This window comes from Ruditapes philippinarum, unplaced genomic scaffold (genome assembly GCF_026571515.1).
Source record: "Ruditapes philippinarum isolate M1 unplaced genomic scaffold, ASM2657151v2 ctg1353_1_1_1_1, whole genome shotgun sequence".
Taxonomy (NCBI): domain Eukaryota; kingdom Metazoa; phylum Mollusca; class Bivalvia; order Venerida; family Veneridae; genus Ruditapes; species Ruditapes philippinarum.
The window spans coordinates 153,091-171,734 of record NW_026861730.1 but is presented as its reverse complement, the minus strand read 5'-3'; the positions used below and the strand labels follow the sequence as shown (position 1 = coordinate 171,734).

Here is an 18,644-nt window from a genome sequence, read left to right as displayed (position 1 = left end):
CTAATGATTTTATACTTTATATTATGTCTGACCATCAAATTCTGTGGAATTTGTTTAGCAAAAAAAAAATTCAATCTCTTTTGTATGTGTAACCATGAATAAATAGAGAGCTATATTAATGCTACTGGATTCTGTATCAGTAATAACCTGTTTCTTCCACAGTAAATCAATTGCCGAAATCTACCGACAGTTAAAAACTCAACAGTAATGGAACAAGAACTGTCGGAGGACAGTAACGCTCGACTATTCGAAAATTTGTCACAAGGGTGTTTCATTGAGTATAATAATGCTTACCTATATGAATATATAAAATTGTCCGAAAAGGTACAAACCCTTCAAGTTTCAATACATTCCCTTCAGTAGTTATGGAGATACAAGCTTTCACACAAAAACTTAGCCAAGAATTTATGAATCGAAAAAGGGGCAAAATTATGCGAAAAAGTAAATCCAAGTTATGGGACTTGTGCCAATCATCTTAGATAATCACAGACAACAAGAGTGTGAAGTTTCAATCCATTCCCTTCAATAGTTATGGAGATACCAGCTTACACGCAAAAACTTAACCAAGAATTTCTAAGTCAAAAAAGGGGCATAATTATGTAAAAAAGCAAATCCAAGTTATGGGACTTGTGCCAATCATCTTAGATAATCACAGACAACAAGAGTGTGAAGTTTCAATCCATTCCCTTCAATAGTTATGGAGATACCAGCTTACACGCAAAAACTTAACCAAGAATTTCTAAGTCGAAAAAGGGGCATAATTATGTAAAAAAGCAAATCAGAGTTATGGGACTTGTGTCAATCATCTTAGAAAATCACAGAGAACAAGAGTGTGTGAAGTTTCAATCCATTCCCTTCATTAGTTATGGAGATACCAGCTTACACGCAAAAACTTAACCAAAAATTTCTAAGTCGAAAAAGGGGCATTATTATGTAAAAAAGCAAATCAGAGTTATGGGACTTGTGCCAATTATCTAAGATAATCACAGAGAACAAGTGTGTGAAGTTTCAATCAATTCCCTTCAGTAGTTATGGAGATACCAGCTTACACGCAAAAACTTAACCAAGAATTTCTAAGTCGAAAAAGGGGCTATATTATTATGTAAAAAAGCAAATCAGAGTTATGGGACTTGTGCCAATCATCTTAGATAATCACAGACAATAAGTGTGTGAAGTTTCAATCCATTCCCTTCATTAGTTATGGAGATACAAGCTTACACGCAAAAACTTAACCAAGAATTTCTAAGTCTAAAAAGGGGCATTATTATTATGTAAAAAAGCAAATCAGAGTTATGGGACTTGTGCCAATCATCTTAGATAATCACAGAGAACAAGTGTGTGAAGTTTCAATCCATTCCCTTCAGTAGTTATGGAGATACCAGCTTACATACAAAAACTTAACCAAGAATTTCTAAGTCGAAAAAGGGGCATAATTATATAAAAAAAGCAAATCAAAGTTATGGGACTTATGCCAATCATCTTAGATAATCACAGAGAACAAGTGTGTGAAGTTTCAATCCATTCCCTTCAGTAGTTATGGAGATACCAGCTTACATACAAAAACTTAACCAAGAATTTGTAAGTCGAAAAAGGGGCATAATTATGTAAAAAAGCAAATCAGAGTTATGGGACTTGGGCCAATCATCTAAGATAATCACAGAGAACAAGTGTGTGAAGTTTCAATCCATTCCCTTCAGTAGTTATGGAGATACCAGCTTACATACAAAAACTTAACCACAGGGACGCAGACGCCGACAAATGGGTGACTGCATTAGCTCGATTATTCTGCGAATAGTCAAGCTAAAAACATATATATAGGTCCTAGCCCTACAACTTATGCACAAAACATATGCAGACCCCTCCTAACAAGCCTAGCATGTAGGTGTAACATGAATATGGTAAGTTAATTTCATGGCAACTATAATCTCATTAATAATTAAGAAAAGGGTCAGCCATTCCAGCTTTCATAAAAATTCTGCTGCAACAATCTACACTGTAACATAAACCACAAAATTCAAACAGAATGAATTATCAAAGCAAGTAGATTTGTCAAACTGACTTAAATGACTTACTGAGAAAATGTTGGCTAATAAATGGCTTTTGCCAAGATTACAAACCTTAACCAAACTTTTTTACTTTAAGGTGTCTGTAAGCTACGCTGTTCTATTTCTAAAGATTAAAACCCCGAACACCTACAAGAACAGTCCAAAATATAAAGAAGAACTTTTTCATTTCTTAATAAATATATTTAACTAAGAATGATCAAAACTGAACTTACATGTATGCTAGGTGGAGGGTACAGCCCAGTACCACCTTCTCTCTCCCACATCTCCTGTACTCCCATTGTCTCCACCAGTCCGTCAATCATTAACATGTTAGTCTCATCTACATCACTAAATACGTAAAGCAAAGTTCACAATTACAGAACTTAAATAATGCCAGACCTATCTGACTGACACTCTATCAAAATATCAAGTCAAAAAACATATAGCCATAAGAGTTTCTTAGTTTCTTTTTAAATGATATAGCTTTACAGGTTTCAGAAGGAAAAGGAAATATGGGAGAAGGGATATAGGCAGATAACAGACCATCATGTTATTTTTTTCCTTCTCAACTTTATGTATGTAAACATTTTGTTCAACAAAATTTTGCATTGATACAGGCATGTGGTTAATGAAAAGTGAAGGAAGTTTGCCAATTAACAAGAAAGCCCCATTTCACTGACTTGCATAATATATAATAATATATCATTGACATTTAACAACTTCCTGTACCATAATAAATCTTAACAATAGTACCATTTGTCATAAAAAAAATCTAACACAAATGCTCAGTCCCTGATTGTAAAATATTATATCACACAAAATTCAGCAACTTGCTCCACTTGACTATGAAATACTTTAATCAAATTTCATCTAACTTCCACTCCCAGACTTTGCAATAAAGTCACAACTTTCAACAACTTCTTTTGACTATGTAGTAAATATCTCAAATTTCAACAACTTTTAATTGCATAGAATGTTTAAAATTTCAATATTGCAGGGACTACCTTGGACTGAAAATTTAGGGAGAAGTGACTTCTCCCTTCAAGGAAAAATAGGGAGAAGTTTTGAAATTTAGGGAGAAGTGATCATCAAATCATTGGATTTTTTTTTCTAATTTAATTTCACAAAATATACATGTACACCTTTATATGTACATGCATATAAAATATACATGTGTATGGCATGGAAAATAAACAAATGTGTATTTGAAAATCGCTCTGATGATATTTAATGAAGTACTAGTTGCATTTGATTTACATCAACACAACATTTTTTAATTCTTTTTTTTAGGTTCAACAGTTTCTGACTCTAACTTTTAAATGCAATTTATTAAAAAGAAAAGTTCTTTAATTCATAATAATTATCCAAATTCTATCAACTTACATTAGTTTTAATGATGAATATTACTATCATAAATGTAATGGTGATAACAAACGTATATGGGATATTGTAAATCAAACAGTACATATAGGGGAACTAGTAAATCAAACAGGACATATAGGGGGAATTGTAAATCAAACAGGACATATAGGAGAACTAGTAAATCAAACAGGACATATAGGGGAAATAGTAAATCAAACAGGACATATAGGAGAACTAGAAATGTGTCATCATGCCATGGATGCCCCCGCATGCAGCCAAAATTTCAGATGTTATAATATTTAGTTCCAAATTTGTTTGCACAAATTATTTTTTTCATTTTAAGTTCAAAGCCCTTAAAACTTTTCAATGTTAACACAAACCATTTCCATACAATGTTCAAGGCACTGAAATTATTCTGTCTTAACCTTTTGAAAATATCATATTTCATATTTGTAGCCAAAATAATGGCTACATACATTTACACAAAAGTATTAGTGCTGAAACTGAAAGTTGAAAATTTTTCCAACATTCAAGAAAGATAAGTTTGTCCAAAATCATTGAACCACGACCAAATTCAAACTTAAACTGCTTATTCCTAAGATGTATCTATATTATTTTCAAAGTAAAAGGGACATAACTCTGCCAAAAAATCATCAAACCATGACCAAATTCCAACTTGACCTGCCCATTCCTTTGACATATCCATATGTCAAATTTGAGTTGAATATGTAACACTGTTGGGTAGATAATGAACAGAAACTGTAAATTTCATATTATTTTCAAAGTGAAAGGGGCATTACTCTGCCAAAAATCATTGAACCATGACCAAATTCAAACTTGGCCTGTATTTTCTCATGACATATCCATATGTCAAGTTTGAGTTGAATGTGTTGTACCGTTAGGGAGATAATGAATGGAAACGGAAAATTTCATATTATTTTCAAAGTGAAAGGTGCATAACTCTGCCAAAAATCATTGAACCATGACCAAATTTGAACTTGACCTGCGCATTCCTTTGACATATCCATATGTCAAGTTTGAGTTGAATGTGTTGTACCGTTAGGGAGATAATGAATGGAAACGGAAAATTTCATATTATTTTGAAAGTGAAAGGGGCATAACTCTGCCAAAAATCATCGAACCATGACCAAATATGATCTTGACCTGTATTTTATCATGACATATCCATATGTCAAGTTTGAGTTGAATGTGTTGTACCATTGGGGAGATAATGAACGGAAACTGAAAATTTCATATTATTTTCAAAGTAAAAGGGGCATAACTCTGCCAAAAATCATCGAACAATGACCAAATTCGAACTTGACCTGTATTTTATCATGACATATCCATATGTCAAGTTTGAGTTGAATGTGTTGTACCGTTGGGGAGATAATGAATGGAAACTGAAAATTTCATATTATTTTAAAGTAAAAGGGGCATAACTCTGCCAAAAATCATCGAACCATGACCAAATTCGAACTTGACCTGTATTTTCTCATGACATATCCATATGTCAAATTTGAGTTGAATGTGTGCAACCGTTACTAAGATAATGAACGGAAACTGATGATGACGGAATGACAGAATGACGGAATAACGGGACGGAACAGGGTAACACTATATGCCCCGGCCATTACATGGCGGGGGCATAACTAGTAAATCGAACAGAACGTTTAAGGAATATTGTGAAACAAACAAAACGTACAGGGAATATTGTAATTAAGACACAAATATACGTTTGAGGTGACTTAATTATCAATTAGCTTGCTTTTTATCATCTGCTGCATTTATATCAGGGTCTTTCACAGCTTTAATTTACCGTATAATCAATGCGCTATTTTTAGTGATGTAGATTTCCAAGTGTGATTTCAAAATGTCGCTATGGCCATGCTTCAGCGCGTGTGCTAATTACGTCAAATTACACAATTAAATCTGCCTCCAGGCAGTATTACCGAGTGGAGAAATATACATGTCAGACATTTCATAGAGATTTTAGGGCGACTAGAATTTCGCTTTTCAGATCATATAGGGCGAAGTGAAAATATTTACGGCGAATTTTTTGCCTTACTTCGCCCTGAACGCAGTCCCTGTATTGCAGACCTGCAGTCATCATATTGTAATATAAGAATGATATAAGAAGATTATTTCACTAACCTGTGTATATTCTGAAGCTCAGTTCTCCTGTTCTTGTATGCTGTCATCAGACTAGTTGCTGGGTAACAATACAATCCACCAAGACTTACCTCGGTGTCTAAAATATCACATAGATTAGTTTAAAAATACAATAAACATGTCCTCACACTTATGATAATTTGATGAAATCAATATTACTATATTTACAGTTGGATATTCAGAGTCTCTTTTATATTGGGTGATATTTCAAATGGAAAATAGTATTTTTCCCCAAATATTGAAATAAAATCTAAAGACAGTTCAGCTAAAGTAAGTTATTGTAAATGTGTGAGCTTTTTTTTTTCATTTACAGATATGGATAATGTATTTATAGAGCAACTTCGGTGTACAGTTTGAAAAATTCTAAACCTTAATTGCGTAGAACTCCTAATACAGTCCTACCCTAAACTTTCTCCAGTATTATTTGATTCTGACAAAATGAAGTCAGCAGTTTTTGCCCCTTTGTGCATTTTTTCATACACGAGCAGGCACCTGAATAGAACCCCACTAGCTGGATAGCTTCCTCACATGAAAGAATCCAAAGTACCTTACAGGATTAGAACAGACAGCAGTGAGGGGGAAGTGATTTTTAAGTTGGCAACCTTAATCACTTGGCCAAAACTATTAATAGTCGTCTAATATCCTTGGTTATATTTAAGTATGTAAACTGATTTTTTAAAATTTTAATAGATTTAATACTGTACTATAAAGAGAGATATGAAACAAATACCCACCATCACCCTCAGGTAGAAGTCCGGCTCCTACAAACCACAGTACCACACTTAAATGATGTGACAATAAACTGGATACCAGTACCTTACTTTCTAACTCAGCCTCACCTATAATAAATGTACACCAATTTCTTTATCATTTAATCTGCTGAATGTGTGTAATGAATTTGCCCTGCCTTGAATTATTTGGAACAGTTCATTCGAAGGTAAAGGGATTTTAATACTAAAATACAAAAATTCAGCTGCTAACAGTATATAGCCGGCTAATGATTGTATGCAGATTTGTCTGGCAGAATTATCACAGTTTCAATTTCAGCATTGTAGGATTTATACATGTACACCCAAATATTATCAAGTTTGTGCCTTTCTTTTCCATTTTACTACAATTCTACAGAAAACAATTATTTGCAAGGTACTCATTCAATAATTTGGACCTATTTAACTGAAGTCATCTTTATGTAGTACTTGTACTAGTACTGTAAATCACTTTATATTTGCATGATCTTTATTTCATGAAAACACTATTCCCAAATTATTTCGCGCATTCATGAATTTGCGTCGGCAGGGTCAGTAATTTAAAGTTGCTATATTTTATATATCTTATTTCCACAATATAACAGGGTACAATGTCTCAGTTACATTTATTTCCATACAATGACGAACTTATTGGCTGTTAATACAACTTTAAAGTTGTCCCATTAAGTGACAGTTTATTATTTAATCTACGAATATAATTAATTATGAATTTTTTTTCTTTTTTTAATCTTTTGTCATATTTCATTATTTCTTGTTAAAAGAGTATTTAATTTCAAGGGCATTATTTGTTGACATTGTTGAAAAATAATGTTAGATTTTTGTCTTTGGATATATTCATCAGAAAAAAAAAAGAAATTTGAAAAATCTGTGATGCAACCAATTCACGAATAATAGTGAAACTTAAAACATCAGGAATAATACCGGACTACAGTAACTTAAACTTTTTCAGATCCTTGTCAAATAATTCAATGGGTGAGTGGTTAACAGGTCTGACTAGTAATCAAATGCATACTTCACCTTTTATATATTTGCTACATGTGCACTAAGTTTTAATTTTAGAACTTTAACAACACCTAGATGATGATCTCTTTCAAATTCAATTTCATAAAAGTGATAGTAACAAGCCATTTTAAACCATTCTGATTAAAAAATAAATAAACTGAAAACTAATTATTACATTAATTTTAATAGTTAAGAAATATTTACCTTGTTCTGTGATAGGTCCAGTCTGTGTTTGGAATGTTTTAAACAGAGTGACAAGGTGAGATAGACGCTGATTACAGAGTATCAAAGTCTGCATGGAACGCTGATCTAAATTCAGTCCCGAGTAGTTATACAGTATAACACCTACAACATAAATGTATCAGGATTCATTTCTTATGTATAATTTGTACAGATTGTATCATGAATAGTATGTGTGACCTTGACCTTGCATACTTTGACAATGAGCCAAAGGCACTTGAGTTTTGCATGTGACGCTCCACCTTACAATGATGAACATTTGTGCCAAGTTATAATGAAAACCCTCCATGCATGTAAAGTTTTGCTCCTGACAAGCGTTTTTCGATGACTTCTTGACCTTCACCTTTGACCTAAAGACCTGGTTCATGTGCGCGGCACAGTTTCTCTTAGTAATGGACATTTCTATGAAGTTTCATTAAAATTCCTCAATGCATGTAAGAGTTATGCTCTGGACAAATTGTGGATACCGCCTGCCTGTCCACCAGCGGGGAAACTATAGTTTTAACAGTTTTTTAAACAGGCGTATATAAAAGGATAAAAAATCAAATAAACAAGAGTCATATTGGAGTAAAATCTGCATTTATCTTTGCACCTTTTTGGATAGATTTTTCTTATATGTATAAGCATGTTAAAACATATCTTACATGTAGAATCAATCTTGTGTTTGGTACTGGAAACCATCTCCCACGCCCAGTCTAGAAGAAACTTTAACGTACATCCATGATTCTCATATTCTAGAACAAAAATGTTTACAGAATATATAAACAGAGCTATTTGTTCCAATTTTCGTTCAATTTTAAATATCATCAACAAAGTTAATGACATGGCGATTATTTAGCTTTACTGAAGGAAGAAGATCTAAAATAGCCTATTATGTAATAAATAACAAAGTATCAACATACTAAAGTTCAGGAAGCAACCCTCCATAAGCAGTATAGACGGATACCGAAAATAAGCTATTTTCACGAAAATAAGATCGCGCTACGAAAATAAGACTAACTTTTAAAATAGTGCATTTATCTGTTTAAATAATACCTGTATGAAAATAATATATGTATGAGAATACTTATATACTTGCACGAAAATAAGATCCAATTGAAAATCATGATGATCTATACGAAAACAATTAAAACCTGTATGAATTGATATTTGTACGAAAACAAGATATAATTGAAAATATGATTTTTGTCAAAATAAGATATATATACGAAAATGAGCTATGTTTAAAAAGAATACCTGCATGAAAATACTATATGTACGAAAATAAGATCCTATTGAAAATGTGATCTATACGAAAATAAGATCTGTAAAAAAATTACTGTATGAATTGATATATCTGCACGAAAATAAGATCTGTGCAAACATAAAATTTGTATGAAAATAATTTTTTCAAGTAAGATTTTTACAAATATTTTTATAAGGTCTGTGAATATGAAATACGAAAATAATACAAATGTATTTGTATGAACATAATATCTGTCTCAGAATGGTACGAAAAAAGATCAAAATCTGTAAACAATAAGATGTCTAGCTATATGAAAATAAAATATCAATATGGAAATGATCTATACCAAAATAAAAGATAATTTAAAATACGTGTAATGTAAAAATAATATCTACATTTAGTAAAAGATCAGTATATAACTTTATTGCTTTAGTGCTTTAATTAGATAATGCACGGACAAGATCTTTCTATTTGACAGAAGGAAAAAAATATACAATTCATACAAATCAATTATAAATAACAAAAATACGTTTTAATTACATTTTATCAAATATAAATCTTATTTTCGTAGACCCGATCTTATTTTCGCTTTACACGGCAATTTGAGCTATTTTCATACGATCAAACTTCACATTTTAAATTTTTTTTTGGTTCTGAAATTTATTATTTCATTCATACAAATCAATTATTAATAACAAAAATACGTTTTAATTACATTTTATCAAATATAAATCTTATTTTCGTAGACCCGATCTTATTTTCGCTTTACACGGAAATTTGAGCTATTTTCGTGAGAGTATTTTCGGCTCAAACTTCACTTATCAAAATATTTTTTATTTGTTCTGAAATTTTAATTTGCTGTAAAATCATTCAATGAATGCATAAGTATATTACTTACATAATTATTCAAACAGATAAATGCACTATTTCAAAAATAAATCTTATTTTCGTAGCCGCAATCTTATTTTCGCGAAAATAGCTTATTTTCGGTATCCATCTATACCCCTCCATAAGCTAACACAAAACTTCCTCAAATAAAAGAATTAATGCTACCTCTTTGTTATTCATGCCAATGAAGGCGAGAAACTAGATACGATTATACAAATGTTTATTAAACACTGCATGCAGGTAAAGTATCATCATTTTCCTGCATTCTAGTACAGCATGTAATAAATGCAACATATTGTTCCAAATTGCCAAAACAATGAGAGGGTAATACAAGTGACAATTTGACATCTGCATTCCTCCCCTACCCATTGAAGTAACCATGTAAAAATATAAGACATAAGCAATGAACCATTGAACCATTAGTGTTCTTTTCCTGTGAGTTAAGTACCATACTGACATATCAAGAAAGAAAGTGTAGTCTGATAATGGTAAACAACTACATCAATATAGAATATAAAAGTTGACAATATTTACCTCCACCTGCCCAGGTTGTTATACAACTCTTTAGAAAGCTGATCATATTGTACTCCAATGCCAATCCTAGAAGTAATTCTCTTTTTACAACCTATAATCACAAATTTATCATTATTAGTGATGTATATCATATATGTGCCTTAAGGTATTAGGACCCTAATGGGCACTATCAGGAACTAAAGAATTGACATCATAGGTCAGATGTATACCTTAAAGTACACCTGTATGCAAAATTTAAACAAAGTTTACCGTACGGAAATCAAGTTATGGCCACTTTTCTGAACTCAAACTGGGATGTTATAAGGCCCTTTTTTAGAAATGAGGAACCTTTAAATAATCTGCAATAACATTCTAATGAAAAATGTTTTCCCATGAATTTTTGGTAAGAAACAAATAGTACCATTCAGCTAACAATCCACATAAGCAAAATTATGGTTTCTACTTAAAATTTATGAAATCTGTATAAAAATGTTACCCTACCCCACCCATTTTTACCACTTGTCTGACCATTTTTTACTTAGGGAGCCTAATTAAAAAAATTCTTAAAATTTACCCAAATGAGTGCCTGTTTTCAAAGTTTCCCTAAATTTTTAAAAAAGTATATTGGTTGATCTTGTAAAATATGAAATACTTTTACCGTCTAGTTTTGATTATATTACACTTTGAAAATATCAGGTACCATATTTATTACTAGATTTAGCATAATTTAGCCAATAAATACCTATATAAATTAAAAATTCAAAACTAAACACTTTTTTCTTTCCATATGGGACATGAGAGATACATAAATAATGTTAAAAGAAAAAAAGAAAGAAAAAAAAAGTTGACCCTTCTGGGGATTGAACCCATGGCCCTCATTTTCAATGTAGTTAACAGTAATTCTAGCCTATTTGAATACTCTTCAAAGCGGAGGTAATGCATTAGGGTGCTAATACCTTAAATAACCTGACATAAAATGATATAACATGAGCTGTCAATACAGACAATGCACTAGACTTTTCTCGAAGCTTGACAGTAAAAGTTCACCAGAAGGAAGAAAATTGCATACTTTGACAATGACCTGGAGTTATCATTCTGTACACATTTTTGAAATTTTAAATAATAAAGCTTTAAAATCGTTATTAAACAATGCATCAAAATCATTAAAAACCTTTATGCCAAGCAGGTCCTTCCAATTTTATCACATAAAGTAAGCACAAGATGTCTGAACCTTGCGGGTTGAACCTTCAACCACCCACCACAACCTGGCTCAATGGCTTGCAGACATTTCAGATGTAAACAACTCTATTGGGATTTCTAGGCAATGGCAATTGACCCTATTATACCAGATAAATAAGAAGTTAAAACATATCATATATATATATATATATATAAATGTACTGTACCGTATTTGGATTACTTGACACTATATCCACTGGTCTAGGTAATAATCCTACATGTACACATAAGTTATAAAGATCAAGAGGCTGCATAAGGATTGCTGGTCCCTTGGATTCCATGCTAGCCAAAACCTCACGCTGGGAACCAAGAAATTCTGCATTTACTATTCCACTTTCAAATATCAAAGAGGCATCTATAAACAAGGAAGATCAATTAGAATCTATATACAATGGTGAATCAGCTTGATATAATGTTAACTTTGGTGTCATATATAAATAAATAAATCCCGATATCAGAAGTGCTTAGAAATACTTTATTCCAGCCCTGTGTACTGGGTATGTTCTAGATTTAGATGCATAACATTGTGAACTGAACATTTAAATTAATGAAAATGTACAGCCAATAGTATAGAATATAATCAGACTGTCAGCACAGACATACAAGCTGGAGTAGTCATCTGTCCAGACTCATCATGAAATGAACTGTTTCCAATTTAATCAGTCACTATTTTGAAACTGGTAAAGTCCAGATTGAAGGATGGTCCAGTCCATTTAAGATATTCAGTGTGAAGCTGATTAAAATGATTCAAACACATTATCTCAGCATAATATCGAAGATGACATCTCGTTAAAAGATTATTAAATATAATACAGTTTAATATCTCGACAAAAGTTATGATGGACTTTCAAAGATATGAAGGGTATATTTGTCATGAAAATTAAGAACTGTATGTGAAGGTACAAGACTCAGATGCCATATATTTACCCTTTATATATTTAGATATAAAACAGTGAGGAACACCTATCGTAACATTATAACACTACTTGTCACTCTACATGCAATTCTTCAAAAGTCAGCGCTCTACTTTTAAGTTTTCACATTTTGATCGAGTGCTACAATGTAACTATTCATATTTTTATCAAGAGATTAAAGCAAACAATTTTTATAATGATTTGCTATGGTAAATTTCCATCGGATAATACCAATTATAAATTTTTGAAGGTAATGAATTTGTCACTTACTGAAAGCTAATGATGAGGGATAAAAGTACTGATCTGGTGGTACTGGGGAGTTGTTGGTGAATTTCCTCAGTCTGTCTGTACTTACATGTACCATCTGTAATAATCAACATATCATGATTATTTCAATAAACCTTTTCAGAATAACAACCTTCTTAAGTAGCCAATATATTCAGGCCAGTTAGCATAGCTATTTTCTTAGTGGCTCAAATTTAGTTAATCTAATTTAAAATACTGCAACTCAACATTATACAGTTTCAACATTTAAAGCAAATTAACACACAAATTCAAAAGTTTAAACAAATAGCCAGTAGTATTAAATCTCATGAGAACTTGTCCATGTTTTACTATACTGACAGGGCTATTTTTATATCCTGATTTAAATACAGCTTATTCTGTACAGGTCAAACATTCAAGGAGGGCCCGATAGGCCTGTTCAATGGTCTGGTTTTCTGGTAGTAACAGTGCCTAACCACAAGCACAGCCTTGTCTTATGGGCAAGACTTTCATGTTTTACACCTAGTATGTTACAAAACAGTATTTCACTTTTACATGAGGCAACAGATGCAGCAACAAAAACAACTAATTTGTCTAGGGGTCAAGGGGGATATTTTTATCTACAGACTAAAGATACAACCTATTTTAACAGCATTTCAACTGATGATAATCGCCAATCTGTTTATAATGAAAACCCAGCATAAAACTAGAATACAAACATGCTATATACAACATTGTCAACTGATATCATGAAGAATAAACTTAATTACCAACAAACTATCATTTCCTGCTTTCTCTGCTGCCAGGTCTAGTCGGCACGAACAAAAATATGCACACATGTCTGTTGATCCATGGACAAATCTGAAATAAAATAAACACACGTTTGTCAGTCACTAACAAGTATGAAACAGTAAATACATAAGCCTCTAAAATCTTTACCTGCTGGACTTCTTAAATGGACTAGTCCAGTCTCAGTTTTCAGAACTGTCCATTATAAGATGAAAATTTGAAGTTGGTCAGCCAACATTGTAACAGTATAGAGCCTGATCAGATTGCACAGTTGTATGGACTTGGCTTAGGTGTTCACTGGTGGCATGGGCTTAATCACTTCCTGTTCCATCAGGCAATAAGCTAAAACTTTTGATAAATAGTGGTTCTAGACCTTTGATAGTGTTTCTAAACTTTTGATAAATAGTGTTTCCATCAAGGCTGCAAGTTTCTTTTGAAATGTTTATAGTGGGTAAAGATAACCTTCCATTTCTAGTTTTATTGTCATTTTTTACAGTCAATTTCAAGTTGCAAAAAGTTTTATCCAAGATCCATTTCAACTTTCATTTTACTTTCCTTTGTTTTTCCTTGAAAAAGAATTTTTAAACGGAAGCATTTCATACCCTTTCACTTAATCCATTACATGTAAACAGTCCCACACAAGCAACTTTTTAAGGAGAAGCAATAAAAAGCATTCATATCTACTATAAACATACATATATTAAATACATATATGGTATACCTGATAGATGAAGGCATCTGAGCATGGTACCACCTGTTAATGTCAAATATAGCTAAATGTCGTCCAACTTTTGTTGACAGATTTCCCTCTGTGGCCTCCCACACAAACACACAAAGACTTAGGTCAGGCCCATGACTACCTGTATAATAACAATACATGTTACATGAATGAAACAATTAGGTTGACTGTAGACATCAATCAAAAGTAATACACATTTAATACATAAATATAGCATGATAGCAATATGATAATAGTGAATTATTTTGACAATTCAAATTGCTTTGTATCACATTGATCATTTTATTTGCAATGTCAATTTAATTTCTTAATGATACGTCTATTGATAAATAAAAAACAGTTGAACAGTTTGATAATCTGATAAACCTGAGGAGTAAATTAAGGGGATTATTCACATCTTAACTGTAGAGATCATATAACAACTTCTCCCCTTTACTGGTGACAGATGTCAAGTGCCCTCAATTCATTATCCAGGTACAGACGAGCACCTCCGTAGAACCACCTGGCTTCTATAAGCTTGCAGGAAAGCTTTCTCACATAAATGACCAACCCTAGGATTCCTGAATGGCCTTAAACACAAAGAACTGTGGGACAAGCAGTTTAACCAGTTTGTCAAATAAAATTCTGAGTTCATATTTACTTAACCCTTTCCCCCATGAGCATATTGTGAAAAATGGCCATTTTCAGTGAAAAGCCTCCTCTTACAAGTTCAAACTGCTATGAAACTATGAAAAATGCTTCAATACTAATCAAACTTGGCACAAATGTTGACTGGACCATTGCCTTTGTAACGACATGCTCAGTCTTAAATTTCCTGTTACCATGGCAACAAGGGGACATCTCAAAATTGCCAAAATCACTATTTTGCCTCGATTTTTTCCATCAAAATTTATTTCAAAGTGCTGCAACTTCACAAGGGATTGAGATAGAGTCAAAGGCTTTTCAGCGTTGGTTACACGTTACCTTATAATGAACCTGGGGTCATTTTAAGCCTCTCACAAGTCCAAAATTTTCTTGGCGATGAGGGGGACTCTGCCCCCCCTTCAAACCCCCCAAACAGAAGGGGGCACATCCCCCTTCTGGCAACCCCCTGATGTATCTTTTGGATGGGGGGCGGCGCCGAAAAAGTGCTCACTTTTTTAGCAACATTTCTCAAACGGAAACGTGTTTGGGGCCCAAATACAGGGCTCACGTTTGGTACAATATGGGGCCGGATATCGGCCACATTCCCCCACCAAAAAAGTGTGTTTTTTTCCCCTAAAACCGAAAAAAATCCCCCTTAAAATCCCTTGAAATTAATTTTTAATGGGCATAGAAAACGCCGATCGGCGAATGCATATTCCGCGTACGGCAACCGGAAAATAGTAAGTATTCTGTGAACGGCAATCGGAAATTAGTATGTATATATAAATAAACATTCCGGACGGGTTTTATCATTCCAACATGTCGCATAATTTCAAGTCGTACAGCAAAAAAATAACAGAAATATTTCATGAAAGCAGCTTAATGATGTTTATTTGTTAACTGAATCTTACATTCACCTTTTTCTGTTTTTTTTTTCTAAATTAATTTTCCTCTGTGGAAATTCCCCTTTGGATGAAAAATATTTGAAAATCATGCAAAATTCCCCCCCTGCATGGACCCTGGCCCCAGTCTCAAAATGCTAACGAGAGCCCTGAAATAGGACATTTTTTCACTATTTCAGGCCTGAAAAAGGGGGGGGGGGTCATATGTGGTAAAGGGTTAAAGTGAGTTGGTGAAACTGCAATTTAATATACACATATGCTTTGAACCTAATTTCTTTCAGTTTTTCAGCATATCTGTATCCTTTGGTCTCATTTCTTTGTATTTTCAGTATATCTCTATCATTATACTTGGATAACAACTATATCAAAACTAGAAATGTGTCATCATGCCACGGATGCCCCCGCATGCAGCCAAAATTTCAGATGTTATAATATTTAGTTCCAAATTTGTTTGCACAAATTATTTTTTTAATTTTAAGTTCAAAGCCCTTAAAACTGTTCAATGTTAACACAAACCATTTTCATACAATGTTCAAGGCACTGAAATTATTCAGTCTTAACCTTTTGAAAAAAGCATATTTGATATTTGTAGCCAAAATAATGGCTACATACATTTCCACAAAAGTATGAGTGCTGAAACTGAAAGTTCAAAATTTTTCCAACATTCAAGAAAGATAAGTTTGTCCAGAATCATTGAACCATGACCAAATTCAAACTTAAACTGCTTATTCCTAAGATGTATCTATATTATTTTCAAAGTGAAAGGGACATAACTCTGCCTAAAATCATCGAACCATGACCAAATTTAAACTTGACCTGCGCCTTCCTTTGACATATTCACATGTCAAATTTGAGTTTAATATGTAACACTGTTGGGTAGATAATGAACAGAAACTGTAAATTTCATATTATTTTCAAAGTGAAAGGGGCATAACTCTGCCAAAAATCATCGAACCATGACCAAATTCGAACTTGGCCTGGGCATTCCAAAAATATATCCATATGTCAAATTTGAGTTGAATGTGTTGTACCGTTGGGGAGATAATAAACAGAAACTGAAAATTTCATATTATTTTCAAAGTGAAAGGGGCATAACTCTGCCAAAAATCATCGAACCATGACCAAATTCAAACTTGGCCTGGGCATTCCAAAAACATATCCATATGTCAAATTTGAGTTGAATGTGTTGTACCGTTGGGGAGATAATAAACAGAAACTGAAAATTTCATATTATTTTCAAAGTGAAAGGGGCATAACTCTGCCAAAAATCATCGAACCATGACCAAATTCGAACTTGACCTGTAATTTTTCATGATATATATATATGTCAAATTTGAGTTGAATGTGTTGTACCGTTGGGGAGATAATGAACGGAAACTGAAAATTTCATATTATTTCAAAGTGAAAGGGGCATAACTCTGCCAAAAATCATCGAACCATGACCAAATTCGAACTTGACCTGTATTTTTTCATTATATATCTATATGTCAAGTTTGAGTTGAATGTGTTGTACCGTTGGGGAGATAATGAACGGAAACTGAAAATTTCATATTATTTCAAAGTGAAAGGGGCATAACTCTGCCAAAAATCATCGAACCATGACCAAATTCGAACTTGACCTGTATTTTTTCATGACATATCCATATGTCAAGTTTGAGTTGAATGTGTTGTACCGTTGGGGAGATAATGAACGGAAACTGAAAATTTCATTTTATTTTAAAGTAAAAGGGGCATAACTCTGCCAAAAATCATCGAACCATGACCAAATTCGAACTTGACCTGTATTTTCTCATGACATATCCATATGTCAAATTTGAGTTGAATGTGTGCAACCGTTACTAAGATAATGAACGGAAACTGATGATGACGGAATGACAGAATGACGGAAGGACGGAATGACGGAAGGACGGAAGGACGGAATGACGGAAGGACGGAACAGGGTAACACTATATGCCCCGGCCATTACATGGCGGGGGCATAATTACATCTTTTAATGTCTTAGATAAGATACTTACTCTCTTCAAATGATTCATTGTCATCTAATTTAGCTGGCGGTTGATAACGAGGATCTGACAGAGTATAACACGACACTACACGACTTCCACCGTCGTAATTCGTACCAAACTGAACGAGTTTCGAGGTCAGTTCATGATCTAATCGTAAACACACAGATGTCAGTTCTTCATAGTAAACACCATAGTTACTATAAAATGTTTTCTGATTAAATGCCAACTGATACATTGAAATACTGCTGACTGAATCCAAACCTTGACTGAAAATATAGAGAATGGGTATCATGTAAGGTAATCCTCTTTAAAAGATTTATCTTTAAATATGATGAATATATCACATGTGTTTAAATACCTACTGTAAAAGAGAATCCTACATTTTATTACTATTTTATTCCTCCAAAAACTTACACAACAAGAAATAAATAGAGATATATCTTGTATTTTACTTTTCCTAATTAATTATCTATTTTCCACTTTTCTTCTTTGTTATGCTTTAAGTGGAATTATCTGCAAATGACGTCACATCATAGTGTTATTACACTAGTGTAATATCGTTTTTATAAAATGGCTTTATTACACTCCAGCGCCTGTGATAAATGTAAATTATATAAGTAAATTGTAAATTTATCATTTTCTTACTCCTCCGACTCCTTTTGACCTCTGGCAATCCAGATATAACAGAAATTTTTGGGATCATTTTCTGGTTCCTGATAAGTTATATGAGTAACAGGCATGGGGTCTGGCTCTAGTCTGCTGCTGTATCTATACCAAACAAAATAAAACAAATAACGTAACTGCTAGATTTCAAAATAAATCATTGTAGCAATAACAACACATTTTTTCCCCCAGATTTATCTTTAATATGGTCATGACATTTTACTTTCATATTATTAGTACAGATAATTATAAGGTAAAGTGACTAGTTTCAGTTGAAAACTAGAGCTCTG

The 18,644-nt window shown here is 32.9% G+C and overlaps 1 protein-coding gene across 1 annotated transcript in view; it reads right to left on the bottom strand.

The window, feature by feature from the left end:
• The window catches only part of LOC132716621 (protein ELYS-like), a 54,236-nt gene that overhangs the window by 19,532 nt on the left and 16,060 nt on the right, over window positions 1–18,644 (bottom strand). Inside the window, exons 7-18 of the mRNA XM_060699929.1 lie at window positions 18,337–18,459; window positions 17,701–17,957; window positions 14,142–14,280; window positions 13,402–13,492; window positions 12,638–12,731; window positions 11,621–11,808; window positions 10,236–10,326; window positions 8,233–8,322; window positions 7,553–7,693; window positions 6,314–6,418; window positions 5,562–5,658; window positions 2,279–2,393 (exon numbers count right to left, since the gene is read on the bottom strand). Coding sequence (XP_060555912.1) covers window positions 2,279–2,393; window positions 5,562–5,658; window positions 6,314–6,418; window positions 7,553–7,693; window positions 8,233–8,322; window positions 10,236–10,326; window positions 11,621–11,808; window positions 12,638–12,731; window positions 13,402–13,492; window positions 14,142–14,280; window positions 17,701–17,957; window positions 18,337–18,459 — 1,531 coding nt within the window. The remainder of the gene's footprint in view (window positions 1–2,278; window positions 2,394–5,561; window positions 5,659–6,313; window positions 6,419–7,552; window positions 7,694–8,232; window positions 8,323–10,235; window positions 10,327–11,620; window positions 11,809–12,637; window positions 12,732–13,401; window positions 13,493–14,141; window positions 14,281–17,700; window positions 17,958–18,336; window positions 18,460–18,644) is intronic.